The 15,352-nt window shown below is 37.2% G+C and overlaps 1 protein-coding gene across 5 annotated transcripts in view; it reads right to left on the bottom strand.

The window, feature by feature from the left end:
* Positions 1-15,352, bottom strand: part of MTRF1 (mitochondrial translation release factor 1) — a 50,349-nt gene that overhangs the window by 16,051 nt on the left and 18,946 nt on the right. For all 5 annotated transcript variants that reach the window (XR_009346879.1, XM_059143967.1, XM_059143970.1 and 2 more), the window contains exons 6-7: positions 14,572-14,744; positions 8,470-8,587 (exon numbers count right to left, since the gene is read on the bottom strand). Coding sequence is in view for 4 of the 5 variants with exons in the window: in XM_059143967.1 (XP_058999950.1) it covers positions 8,470-8,587; positions 14,572-14,744 (291 nt within the window). In the remaining variant the exon portion in view is untranslated. The remainder of the gene's footprint in view (positions 1-8,469; positions 8,588-14,571; positions 14,745-15,352) is intronic.

The following is a 15,352-nucleotide window of genomic DNA, read 5'->3' on the forward strand; positions in this document are numbered from 1 at the left end:
ATGACATATCTGATAAAAGGTTAGCACCCAAAATCTATAAAGAACTTATCAAACTCAACACCCAAAAAACAAATAATCCAGTTAAGAAATGGGCAAAGGACGTGAACAGACATTTCTCCAAAGACATCCAGATGGCCAACAGACACATGAGAAGATGCTCCACATCACTCAGCATCAGGAAAATACTAATAAAAACCATTAGATACCACCTCACACTTGTGAGAATGGCTAAAATTAAACACAGGAAACAACAATGGCTAATAATACAGGATGTGAAGACACCACTGGGAATGCAAGCTGGTGCAGCCACTCTGGAAAACAGTACCAAGGTTCTTCAAAAAAGTTAAAAATGGAACTATCCTAACAGCCAGCAATTACACTACTAGATACTTATCCACAGGATATAAAAATACAGAGTGGCAAGGGTTACATGCACGCAATGCTTTAGCAGCAATATCCACAATAGGCAAACTATGGAAAGAACCCAAATGTCCATCGACCGATGAATGGATAAAGATGTGGCCTTGTGGCATATATGTATCTATCTATATCTACATCTTTATATATCTATATCCATAGATCTATGTAATGGAATATTATTATTCAGCCATCAAAAAGAATGAAATCTTGCCATTTGCAACAATATGGATGGAACTAGAGTATTATGCTAAGCAAAATAAGTCAGAGAAAAATAAACACCAGATGATTTCACTCGTGTGGAATTTAAGACACAAAAGAGATGAACATACAGAAAGGTAAAAAAAAGAGAGGGATACAAAGCATAAGAGACTCTTAATGACAGAGAACAAACTGAGAGTTGATGAAGGGAAGGTGGGTCGGGGATGGTCCAAATGGATGATGGGCATTTAGGAAGGCAATTGTGATGAGTGCTGAGTGTTGTATGTAAGTGACAAATCACTGAATTCTACACCTGAAACCAATATTATACTATATGTTAACTAGAATTTAAATACATATTCAAAAAAGAAAAAAAGATATTTATATATATAATATATCCATAATGGCATATTACTCAGACATAAAAAAGAATTTTAAAAAAGAACAAAATCTTGCCATTTGCAACAACATGGATATAGAGGACATAATGGTAGTGAAATGTCAGCTAAAGAAAGACAAATACCAATGATTTCATTCATATGTGGAATTTAAGAAACAAAACACACAAAGAAAAATGGAGACAACAAAACAGATCTTATATATAGAACAAAATGGGCCGTTACCAAAGGGAGGTAGATGATGGGAATTAAGAGTATATGGGGCACCTGGGAGGCTCAGTGGGTTAAAGCCTCTGCCTTCGGCTCGGGTCATAGTCCCAGAGTCCTGGGATTGAGCCCCGCATCGGGCTCTCTGCTCTGCGAGGAGCCTGCTTCCTCCTCTCTCTCTCTGCCTGCCTCTCTGCCTACTTGTAATCTCTGCCTGTCAAATAAATAAATAAAATCTTTCAAAAAAAAAAAAAAGTACAGTTATTGTGACGAGCACTGAATAATGTATAAAATTGTTAAATTGTTGCATACGTATTATATATATGCTATATATTTGAAACTAACATAACACTGTAAGTTAACTGTAAGAATTAAAAAATTAAAAAAGGGAAAAAAATAAAAACGACTTTATATAGTTTACCCTTGAACAACATAGGTTTGAACCACACAAATTCACTTATGCCTTCTTTCTTTTTAAATATAGTATTATAAATGTATTTTTCCTTCTTTTTGATTTTCTTAATAACATTTTCTTTTCTCTAGCCTAATTTATTGTAAGAATGCAGTATATAGGGGCACCTGGGTGGCTCAGTTGGTTAAGTGCCTGCCTTTGGCTCAGTTCATGATCCCAGTGTCCTGGGATCAAGTCCTGCATTGGGCTCCTTGCTCAGCGGGGAGCCTGCTTCTCTCTCTGCCTGTATCTCTCTCTCTCTAATAAATAAAAAAAATACTAAAAAAAAATCTTTAAAAAAAAAGAATGTAATATATGATACATACAACACAAAACCCATGTTAATCACTATTTATGATACTGGTAAGTCTTCCTTCTGGTCAACAGTAGGCTACTAGTAGTTAAGTTTTGAGGTAATCAAAAGTTGTGTGTGTATTTTGGACTGCAAGGGGTTGAGTGGGTTAGTATCCCTAATTTCCACGTTGTTCAAGGGTCAATATATAGATGTTATATATAGAAACCAAAGAAGAAACTAAACTCTTTACAAGGAAGAGTTTAGAGCAAATATTTCTCAGTTGTCCTGGCTCTAAATTCAGCTAATCCCACATCTAATCATACATGTTTTCATTAGCCAACTTCTGGATTTGGGTGGATTTTGCCAGTGTAGCCCAGTTACTAGCCCAAATCTCGACCTGAAGAGTGACCCTTAAGACTTCAGGCTGTGCTGTCCTTAACTTTGCAGCTACCAGTCTGAAGGCCTGTGTCCAATCCCATTCTCTGGTACATTAGAGGTGAAATTATTTTTCTTTCTGAACCACAGAACCCAAAAACCGTATTAGCTAGGCCAGCTGAACTGAAAGACTGGCAATTCTTTGGGTGGAGATTTTTAAAATTCCTATAAAATTCTACTGTCCCTAAACAAGACAAAATTCTCCTCTCCCAAGTGCGTTTTCCCCTATCTAAATAAGCTACAACATACACCTGCTAACACTTTCAGTAGGAACACCCAGGTTTCACCTCTATTAGTTTATTCTTTGTTTTTTAAATTTTGGTATCTTTTTATTTTAACCCTCCAGGATATAATTAGTGATGTTTTACACAGATCATTATTATTAACATATAAGATGTTATTAGTTTCAGGGGTACAGTTCTGTGATTCGTGAGTCTGTTAGTTAGTTTTTAATTTTTTTTTAAGATTTTATTTATTTATCTGACAGAGAGAGAGATCACAAGTAGGCGGAGTGGCAGGCAGAAAGAGAGGGGAAGCAGGGTCCCCGCTGAGCAGAGAGCACGATGTGGGTCCCGATCCCAGGACCTTGGGATCATGACCTGAGCCAAAGGCAGAGGCTTTAACCCACTGAGCCACCCAAGTGCCCCTGTTAGTTTGCTCTTGACTGCTTTACTGCAGTCACGAGTTTGGGCTGCGGCACTGACTTGCTTTCGTCTTCAGGCATTCGCCTGCAGCTGTCTGGGATCTGCTCTTCTTTTTTCACCACCCAAAAGGATAGGAAAATAGTCATTTCAAGATATTCATAAGCTTTCCTTCAAATTCCTCCTCGTCTCAGCTGACCGGCAGTAAGCTTTGCTTACACATCAGCACTATTCCTATCCAGAGGCTCAGGTCAGAATTTTTAGCCTACAACTCTTACTTACCAGCTCAGTAATTCCCAAGGGAATCACCTGATCATGTATTTTACTACACTTTCTGTAGAAGAGTAGCTAATCCTAAATTCTCCCTCAGGAATAGAGGATTAGAGTAGAGGGAGGTAAGCTGAATAACAGAAGAGCTGTTAAAGATGCTGGAGTTGTTTAAAAAAACTGTAAAATGCCTTTGAAAAAAACAAAAAAACCACCAAAAAACTCTTGTGTTGTTTCAATACTCTACAGGAGATTCCAAAATTCCAGGCAGCAGTAGTTGTAAGTGGGTATCTAATATATATTTGTTAAATAACTACATTTATTATTTAAAATATTTTCAATTATAAGTGAGAACAAATACACCATATTTTATTCTAAACAGCCCACTTAAAAAAATGAACATCTCTGAACTTGAGATGCATCACACTCATTGGCATATGATAGTTTAATTGGCAGTGTTTTTTATATTTCTTCATAGTAACAAAATAGTGATATATCTTTCAGTTGATGAGTTCTTAGGTTAGATGAAATAAATTATACATAATCAAAGGTTAAATAAAAATCCTATAATCTTAAAAATACAAAATGAAGTAAAAAATTAAATCTGATTTGGAAGAACTAGGTATTAGCCATAATCTATGATGATGAAGGGATACAGTGTTAAGAATTACAGAGGCCCACTTTCACTAACTGGTAAGAAACTAAAAAGCTTGCTTTAAAGCACAAAATATTAATGTCTTCATCTTGATTTGATAAATTCTACCAAAAAATTTTAACTTTTCCCTGAACAATCATTTAACCATACCCCTATGGTACCATTCTTCCAATGGCTGAAAAATGAAATTCTGTAAAAGCAGTAGGTTAGAAAATAATACGAGTCTTCAAAAGCCCATGTGCAAGAGGGAAACAGAAGAATGACCTACAGCTCTCACTTTCAAGTCTAGCACGGACATAGTTCCCATTCTAAGGGTTGTGGAGTGGCCAGAATAGAAGACAGACTGAGTTTTCTTTGCAACAGATGCTGAAATCATGGTAAGCTTCCAAGCATACCATTGACTCAAGAAATCACTTGATCATAACAACATGAACTCAAAAAAGTCAGCAGGCCTTGTGATACACTGCTAAAGGGGAGGCTCGAGGGTAAGCCATAAGGCCTCTTTTAAATCAAAGAACTAGATCTAAGTAGCTAAAAACTAATTTGGCCCAAGCTAAACTTGGAAACAAAAACATTGGTCACTTTTTGTCAAGTCAGTAATTTCTGGCTGCACAAGGATATATGTTTTAAAATATTCTGATTCATTTTTGTCAGAATTTTTATTACATTTACCTGACTTTTTCTCATTTTAATTTTTATTTCAGCTTCAGCTCATTATTATTATTCTGGACAGTTTATAATATAGAATACTATCCCGTAATACAAGGTTGAAGTAAAAGACAATGAGTATCTAAAAGTTTGTGGATTTCTTAGGTAAATTATGGTAAGTTACAAAAATTATCACCTCATTTTTGGTAAAAAAAGGATATGTTTCTATATACATAAAAAAGAATTCAAAAGGATATACACCAAAGAAATATACCAAACAGTGGTTATTGGGAATGGTTATAGATGTTTTCTGGTTTTTTGCTTATGTATATATTCTCAGTTTTTACAGTTTCTTATGGAATAAAAATCAACTTGAGAGAGATTATAAAATTATGCTGTTGCTGGATATTTAGGTTATATTAACTTTTGCTATTATAAAAGTACAAGCAAAAACAATAGGCTGAAAATGAATTTAAAATTTAAAGGTGACATCTGATCTCAAGATGGCCTCCTCTTTCTTTTAAAAAATCCCACTAAAACAACAAGAACAAGAAATGGAAATACAAAATAGAAACAGGTGATGCACATAGCCACAAGCACAATATATAAAGGCAGAAAGGATATGGAAGAATGGTAAGTGACTCAGCAGTGGGGAGAAAGGTGAAGCATAACTCCCTCTAGTGGGAGAGCTGGCAAGAAACAAGCCTCTTTGCCGTGCGGAGTACCAGAAGGGCTCAGGAATTGAGGTATCAGGTACCTCAAAAGCTAGGGACTAAAAACAGAAAGTCTTAAAGTAGATCTTTAAGTCCCCTTCCTTGATCTGTAGGAGGTGGAAGGTACAGTCTTTAGAGAATTAAATAAGGGAAGTCTGCCTTGGGACTTGGTACAAAGAAGAATAAATATGAGACATGGTACTGAAAGTAAGAGGATTTAGTTTGCTTATTGAATGGTGAGACCTTGACCTTACTCTTAAATGTATCTTGGAGGATCCTACTAAGGAGAAAACAAACTACCCAAGTAAAAAGTTGTACAAACACTGACATTTGGGAGTCCCTAATAAAAAAGCTAATTAATAATCTAACTGTCCCACAATGAAACTTATTAGTGGGTAAGTGGCACCCAAACACTCAGAGTTTTTATGTATATACGAAGACAACAAAGAATTCCCAGACCTTTCTAAACAGAAAGTAAGAGTGAAACAGAAAAAATAAACTTGAAGGAAAGAGAGACATTGCAGGTAGCAGAAAAAATTTTCAGGGAAATTAAAATTAATATATTTGAATAAAAAAGGAAAAATGCATCAATAATAATAAAAGGATGCTATAAAAATGGGACAATTCTGAGAATAAAAGAGCTTGAGAATTTTTTTTTTTTCGCTAGTGGTGCTCCAATTGCCACTTTTTTTTTTTTTTTAAGATTTTATTTATTTATTTGTCAGAGAGAGAGCGAGCGAGAGCGAGCACAGGCAGACAGAGTGGAAGGCAGAGTCAGAGGGAGAAGCAGGCTCCCTGTGGAGCAAGGAGCCCGATGTGGGACTCGATCCCAGGACGCTGGGATCATGACCTGAGCTAAAGGCAGCGGCTTAACCAACTGAGCCACCCAGGTGTCCCGAGCTTGTGAAATTTTTAAAAAAGAACAAAAAATTTTTAAAATTCAGTAAAAGGGTTGGGGAAAAAACCTAAAACACAAAGTGGTAGACAATGTGAAAGGAAAAAAAAAAAGAAGACAAACAATAAATCCAAGATGTCTAACTTCTGACTCAGAAATTCCAGGAAGAAAAAGAAAACAGTAAATGAGAAATTATTGAAGAAAATACTTCAGATACAAATACAATGAATGATAGGGACACATGGGTGGCTCAGTCAGTTAAATGTCCAACTCTTGACCTCAGTTCAGGTCTTGATCTCAGGGTCATGAGTTTAAGCCCTGTGTTAGGCTCCACGAGCGTACTTACATGAAACAACAACAACAAAAAAAGAAGAAATAATGAATGATGAAAATCTTACATGTTCTAAGTGGAAACGATTTCCAATCAAGTATTCATGGTCAGCGGAGTATGAGCTTAGAATAAAGCTGTTTTCAGAATATGCACATGCATCTTTTCTCAGGAAACCACTTGAAAAAGGACTTCACTAAAATGAAGGAGTACACTAAGAGAGATGAGACAGGATCCAAGATACAGGAGGATCCAACACACAGTAGGGTTGAAGAGAATTCCCCGTTGGTGTTCAGAACCACCTCTGTGTTGTAGCCGTGGTGAGCAACCGTTCTAGAGAGCGCTGCCAGAGGTGTTTCTTCCATGTGTCAGCCCTCTAGAAAATCTGGTTAATTTCATTCTACAGAGTTTTTAGAAGATCAAAGACTCAGAGTCAAAGAGAAGCAACTAGAAAAGCAATGAAGTAATCATTAACTCTATGAAATGAAATCACAGTATGTCTCCCCTGCTAACAGAAAGTAGAACAATCCTATGATATCTTTCATAGGCCGAAATGTTGTAAAGTGAAGAGCACTTACCATTAAGTTATATAGAGAATTTTTTGTGCATTCCAAGACCCCCCCACCCCGCAAAATCTGTTATTAAAACACATCTTGCTCATGGACATGCAAAATAAATTGAGAAAGTAAACTGAGAAAATAAACTGAGATACACAGATGCTCACAGAGTTCATAGCTGTGATAGCCTGATGCTGAGATGCTGAATATAGTTCTGGGGAAGGAGCTGGCGGGGGCTGCTCTCACCACCCAGAGTGTGCAAATCTTCTACAACTGTTAGCTGCAAAAAAATACTGAACACTATTTCTGCTTTTCACTTTTTATAAAAGTGAAAATCTTTTATAGATTTCTTTTGGTTGGTAAGAACAAGTATAATGTAGGTCTTTCATAAAAGTAAAGCAGCTTCATGTGAATTTTTGAAAAGCAGGGAGATACCTGTATGCTTCCTGGCTCGGCAGTGAACACTATATACTTGTTCTTTACATGAAAGTAGTGAAGATTAATTTTGCCAAAATATAAATATTTTAGGAAGAGGAAAATAGGCTATTATGAGAGCCTAATCTTTATCTACTACATTAAGAAGTCAATATGTACGTAATCTTACATTTAATCTATCAGAAGAGCACGATCTGCCTACTATTTAGAATGAGGTAATTACCAGGAAAAAATAACTAAGAGTTTTAAACTGGTTGCCTGTGGTTAATGGGACGTTAGGGTCAAGGCAGGAGGGAGGGGGAGAAAAAAGACATGTTAGGAGCTGCTGGTTTTTGTTAAAGGATTTTCCCAGTGGCCTTTAAAACCATTTAACATCTAACATAAAAATTAATTTTAAAAAGGAAATTTTAAAAGCTTGAAATTGAAGGAAGTAAAGTGATAGAAGTGGACAGAAGTGAAAAATGACAGAAATATTTTAAATCACAGTAAGGGCTGCAAAACTACTTCACAGTATACCAAAATTACCAATATTCAAAATAACAGCATTAAGGCAACACAGACCAGCGGAGGTAGTGGTCAGTCTAGAACAGGAGGATAACAAAAGCTCCATTGCAGGGGCATGTCCAGAACCACTTTTGTGGGTTTTTTTAGGCTGGACACCTCTGGTTGCTTATCGCCATCTGGTACACCTGGGCAGCTTCTTGGAATAGGAACACTCAGTGTCTGCATCCTTTACAAGAGGTGCCTTTTCCAAACAGAAGTGGGATATGAACACTGGGGACCTAAAACCCATGACCCAGTATCACCTTTAAAGGGTTTGTGCAAGAAATAAGACGCTAACACAAAACTATTTTCTTCTCAATGTTGAGTAGTTTTGTAAGACATAAAAACAGATCAAAAGTACAAAAGCAAACAGACTTGATTACCTGTGGGGATATGGACAAGTCTGACAGCACTATCTGTTGTATTAACATGCTGTCCTCCTGCTCCTTTGGCTCGAAATGTATCTATCCGCAAATCCTTCGGGTCCACCTTCACATCTACCTAGAACAAAAGGGAATATGGAAGTCAATTCTACACTCAACAAACACTTAGCTTTTTTTAAAAGATTTTTAAAATTTATTTGTCAGAGAGAGAGAGAGAGATGGCATACAAGCAGGGGTGCAGCAGGTAGAGGGAGAAGCAGACCCCCTGCCAAGCAGGGGACCCAATGTGGGGTTCGATCCCAGGTCAAGATCATGACCTGAGCCAAAGGCAGACACTTAACTGAACCACCCAGGCGTACCAACAAATACTTTAATACTAAATTTATCTGAAGATTCTTCAAATAAACTATGTTGTTGTTCTAAGTCACAGCCATTAGACTAAAAAATAGCGTATAACAATGAAAGAACCATAAATTCCCTATATTTGACACTGACTTTTGATGCCATGAGATCACTGAGTTTATGCAAACTTTCAAGTTTCAGCATCCATCATCCCACAAAGCCAGAGGATAGAAAACATACTCTCTCTCCCTATATACATACATATAAATATATGTATGTACATATGTGTGTATGTAACTATGATCTTCATTATTCCCTGATTCTGTACTTGCAAATTCACCTTCTTCATTTGTTCCCCAAATCAATTACTATAGCATTTTCAAAGTTGCCAGAGAACTTGTGCAGGGCAGCAAAAAATCCAAGCTGTCCTATACAGGCACATGCCCAACTGAAGCCCAACAAAGTGACAGTTTGCTTTCTTTTTTCAGTCTGACCAGAGAATGAAGACAGGAGGGGGCAGAGAAGATAATACAAGAAGCTCTGGCTCTCGGGTCAGTTGGACAGGGTGTGAAACCCAATTCTGGCATCTATCTGGTAGTGGCCTCAGGCAAGTCACCTAACACTTCTGAACCTCATTTTCTCTTTCTAAAATAAAGAAAATAGAATCTATTCTAAGTAACCAGGTGGGTTACTTTCCTCGGTTTTAAAATTTCATTTATGTATTGGGGCACCTGGGTGGCTCAGTGGGTTAAGCCTTTGCCTTCGGCTCAGGTCATGATCCCAGGGTCCTGGGATGGAGCCCCACATCGGGCTCTCTGCTCAGCGGGGAGCCTGCTTCCCCCTCTCTCTCTGCCTGCCTCTCTGCCTACTTGTGATCTCTCTCTCTGTTCAATAAATAAATGAAATCTTTAAAAAAAATTTCATTTATGTATTTATTTGGATGGGTAACTTTTAAGATTATAATCAACGCAGACTCATAGATATAGAAATCTATATATAGGTATATAAACATATGTACACCTGCATGTGCACACACGTGCGCGTGCGCACACACACACACACACACACACACAATTTTCCCTAGGGGAAATGATGGTTCAGTATTTGCTAAATCAGCATTTGCTGAGACTTTACAGAACATAACCACCGTGAACAATGAGAACCAACTGTGTGTGTGCAGTGATTAGTGGACTGAATGGAGGCATCCAAAAAGATACGTTCACATTCTAACACTAGACCCTTACTTGGAAAAAGAGTTTTTGCAGCTGTAATTGAGTTCAAATGAGATCATCCTGGGTTATTCAGACACATCCTAAATCCAATGAGAAGTGCCCTCAGACAGGTAAGGAGAAAGGATGAGAGGAACATGTGCATTCAGAGTTATACAGCTTCAAGCCAATGGCCACCTGGAGATACCAGAAACTGGGGGAGGCAAGGGAGCATCCCTCCCCCACCCAGAAGCTTTGGAGGGAGCACAGCCCTGGAGATACCTTGAGTTTACACTCCTGGCCTCTAGAACTGTTAGACAATAAATTTTTATTGTTTTAAGCCCCTATTTGTCACACACACACACACACACACACACACACACACACACAGAAAAACAGTACAAAATATGCTGTTTTTCATGAGAGAACTAACATCTTATTTCACATTTACCATTCATTTGTATGAATGACAGCAAGTGTGACTCTTTGTAAAGCACAGTAGTAACGGGGTCAATTTTACAATCTACTATACAGCGTGGTTATTCTTTTGTTTCCTCTAAAATTAATACTCTACTGTGGGGAAAAAAAAAAGTATTCAGCTTTTTAAAAATATGCCAGTATTTAAGACTACCTTAAAATTTCAATAAACACTAAAGAGATGAACAGCAATTTCCCATTTTTTGTGGTTACAGTATATTAAGTAGTTATATGGCAAATATATTATATGTCATATTCTCCCAAGTGTTACAGAAACTACCTAATGACTGTTGGGAAATTCTGAACAAAGAGCCAGTGACTTAATAATATACAAAGAATTTTAAATGTCAATTAAGAGAATAAGACTTTGCTCTTTTATGAAAAGCAAACTCTACCACATGGATTTAATTTCCAAGAATATGAAAAGAAAAAAAAAAAAAAGAATATGAAAAGAATAAGGGGATGGGTGAGAACAGTGGAAGGAATAAGGAGTTAAGAAAGACAACTTAAGGGGCACCTGGGTGGCTCAGTGGGTTAAAGCCTCTGCCTTTGGCTCAGGTCATGATCCCAGGGTCCTGGGATTGAGCCCCGCATCAGGTGCTCTGCTCAGCGGGGAGCCTGCTTCCCCCCCCCACCGCCCCCATCTGCCTGCCTCTCTGCCTACTTGTGATCTCTGTCAAATAAATTAAAAAAAAAAAAATCTTTTAAAAAAAAAGAAAGACAACTTAATAGTTTTGATTTCTGAGAGACATAAACGCTTCCATACAACAAAAATTAAATTAGATAAAAGAGGAAGGAAAAATCAAATCCTAATATTCAAAATAATTACCATAATGATATCATAACCAAACAGAAACACATTATTTCTGTTGGTCTTTGAACACTGCGTTCTGACTATGCTTTCTTGGTGGACTATATTCTAAGGACAGAAATCTTAAACATTGCTCAGTAGTTTATGAAGTAATTTTTTAAGTTTTTATATATGCTATATAATAAGGAAAAAAGTAAACACATTAAGTGATTAAGAAATAAAACTTTTTACTCTAAGTGGGAAGAGATATAAATACAAGATGGTGAGGGGGGAAAACTCCCTGTAATGTTAAATTTGAGTTGGTAATAATAACTTGAACTGGTGTTAAACTCCTATGTATCTCCTAGCTCTGTCCACTGTGAAATCTAAACATAAGCAGACTTTAGTAATAATGAGCATACCTAGTACCTAGACCTTGATTTTTGGGTACATTTCTCACCAAAAAAATGAGATCTGACTCCCAAGTCTGAGGGCAGAAAGGCAGAAGGTGGGCTTAGGATATCTAATTATACCAGAAAACAAGGGTATGCTTAAAAATTGATGGGGTCACTGCAAAAGGGACTCCCCTAAAAAGGCTACTACTGGCCAAATCAGGGACAAGTTTGAACATCAAAAGCCATAGTAATTATAACTCACACAATTTAAAAAACAAATATGTAAGTCTACAATGAAGCCAACAGATGAAATAATACTGAGTTTATGATGAAGTAAAATAAGAGAAAGCAAGCAAGAAGGAAGGAGAGAAGGTAGTAGGGAGGAAAGTTGTTGACAGAAAAGAATGCCAGGTAACAAATATAGAAGAAATGACAGAGTTACAAAATCGCCATCTTCCACCCCAAATGAAATAACTGATTCAGGCAAAAAAGATCACTAATGGATGTTACGATTGTGGAAGAAAAGTTGGAAATAGGCTATTATGTATCGCAGGCATTACTCAGTAACTGCAAAGAGAAAAAAATACACTTTTACAATGGAGCTGATTTTGTGGTCATCTTCACTGAAAATCGGACAATTTCAGATTATGTGCCTTCTGGTAAGACGCAACATGAATATACACCTGTAAAGTATTCCTGCTCATAACCTGTGACCTGAATGCAATGGGATAAAAGGACAAGTTGACGAGGACCAAGAGGAATCAAACAGATCCAGAATGTGGGACACCCTACAAGACGAAGGCTCCAGACTCTTCAAAAAAATAACGGCATTAAAAAAAAAAAAAAAGTTGAGGGCATTGGATGGCTCTGTCAGCTGAGTGTCCGACTCTTGATTTTGGCTCAGGTCATGATCTCAAGGTCATGGGAGTGAACCCCACACAGGGCTCCATGCTCAGTGGGAAGTCTGAGTTCTATAAGCCACTCTAGTAAATTACTGAACCCAAAGAAGAGGTTGTGGAAACCTCTCAATTCATAGTGACTTGGAGGAAAGCACAGGTGACAAGCTGGACTTGTGACTAGCCTCTGAAGTAGGAGGGAAGAAAGTGTTGTGAGGCTGAACTCTTAGCTATTCCCCAGTAGACGCTGTCAGAACTGAACTGACTTGTAGGATACCTAACTTGGTGTCCACACAGAATTGAAGAAATTGCCTGGTGAGAGAAAAAACTTGACACATTTATAGTAAAGAAGTATTCTGTGAGGAGACATGCATAGGAGTTTTTCATAGAAATATTACAGACTTGTGTTTGATTTTCATAGCTAATAGTATTTTTCTAATAACTGATCCAATTTTATTATTGATGTTATACAAAGGTCTCCAATCTATTGGTTCCTGGGGACAAGTGGATAATCCTTAGTGTCTCATTTAATCCCTACAGAAGAATTATGGGGTTGGGACGCCTGGGTGGCTTAGCTGGTTAAGTGTCCAACTCCTCATTTTGGCTCAGGTCATGATCTCAGCAACGTGAGATTGAGCCTCGAGTTGGGTTCTGTGCTGGGCATAGAACCGGCTTAAGATTCTCTCTCTCCCTCTGTCTTTCCCCCACCCCAAAAAAGAAAAATTATGGGGTTGAGCTATTTTACCCAATTTACTTATTTATTTATTTCTTAAATTTTTAAGTTCCAGTTAACATACAGTGTAGTATTAGTTTCAGAATTTTGGGACTCATCACTTACATATGTTACCCAGTGCTCATCACAAAAGTGCCCTCCCTAGTGCTCATCACCCACTTAGCCCACGCTAAGTAGCCCACCTACTTCCCCTCCAACAACCCTCAGTTTGGTTCTCTATAGCCTCTTTTACAGTTTGCCCTCTCTTTCTTTCTTCCTATGTTTATGTTTTGTTTCTTAAATTCCACATATAAGTGAAATCACATGGTATTTGTCTTTCTCTGACTGACATATTTCACTTATCATAATTCCCTCTAGCTCCATTCACGTTGCTACAAATGGCAAGATTTCATTCTTTTTGATGGCTGAATAATATTCCATTGAGTATATGCACAACTTCATCCGTTCATCTTCTCCTAAGAACATGTCCTATTCTTAGGAGATGTTAAGTTGAAGATTTGAGGGATGAAGTCTCACAGTGATTGCTATATTATTCATAGTTATTTTTTAAAAAGGATACATACACACACATATAGGAATCTAGCAAATGTGGCAAAATATAAACAGGTGTTGACTCCAAGTGAAGGTTATATAAGTTTTTAGAGTGGTATTTTTCCAATTTTATGTATGTTTAAAATTAAATTTTAAAAAGTTAGGAAAAAAGATAGAGGCAATATGGCTGGCTTCAATAAGACACTGACCCCATACAGATATTCTAGCACTGATTTCAACATATTACCTGTGGAAATCATATATTTTTTTTTAAAGATTTTTATTTATTTGACAGACAGAGATCACAAGTAGGCAGAGAGGCAGACAGAGAGTGAGAGAAGGAAGCAGGCTCCCTGCTGAGCAGAGAGCCTGATATGGGACTCGATCCCAGGACCCTGAGATCATGACCTGAGCCGAAGGCAGCGGCTTAACCCACTGAGCCACCCAGGTGCCCGAAATCATATTTTTCTTAAGATAATACTTAAGCAAGAAGATCTGAAAAGGTTTGTGAATTCTATTTTATGAAGAGAACCGGCTTCTAATTAAAGAAAACAAAATATCTTGGTCAGGCGTAAGAAGGGCAACTTTATGTGGGGAAGAGTTAAGGATTTCCCAGTAGAGACTGCAAAGTTCAATGTGAAACCCCAAAAATCAGTTTGCTAGAAGTTAAGCTTCCTCAGCACAATACCTACTACTTGAGAGTAAGTTTTCAATGTGTGCAAGAAGTTACCTCATCTGGCTGAGGGAGGATGATAACAGACATGGTTCCTGTGTGAATGCGCTGCATCCTTGACGACAGGCCCACCTCAGGGATTCGCTGAACTCGGTGAATGCCACCTTCATACTTCAGATGCTTGTAGACACTCTCACCAGAAATTCGGGCAGCTGCGTGATGCAGCCCACCTAGGAACAGAAAATCCAAAAATGAAAGGGATCTGGATCTTAAATACCTTTAAACTCAGGCCTGAATGCAAGTACAGAGCCAAAGACGAGAACATAAAATAGGTACAAAATGATATTTTCCCAATGTCAATGTAGTCATATAGAAAAGGAAATATACCAAAACATTATTTATGCTTACCTCTGGGTAACAGAACAACAATATATTTTTTTGTTTTACTTTTTATACTTTGTTTCTAAATTTTCTATAATCAGCCAAGTTTTTTTAATAAAAGTATTACTAGAAAAAAAATACTGGGACATTTTCTGCATTGAACTGCCCTCTGCAACCTTAGGCTGATATGGTATCTATATATAAGAACGCTCAAAAACATAACAATTTAATAATGATGGAAAACTCTATAGGTCCTCCCAAGTTCTCAAGAGTCTATTGAAATTTAGCTCTTGCTCATCTGTGGTGTGACAATAAGCTCCTCCCCCCACCAAATCTTAATGCCTAAGCTAGTTTCTTATTGGACATATATTTTTTAAAAACTCTTTTATTATAAAATAACTTTTATTATAAATATTATATTATAAATCATATTATAATATATATAATATAGATATTA

Source organism: Mustela lutreola, chromosome 13, assembly GCF_030435805.1.
Source record: "Mustela lutreola isolate mMusLut2 chromosome 13, mMusLut2.pri, whole genome shotgun sequence".
NCBI lineage: Eukaryota > Metazoa > Chordata > Mammalia > Carnivora > Mustelidae > Mustela > Mustela lutreola.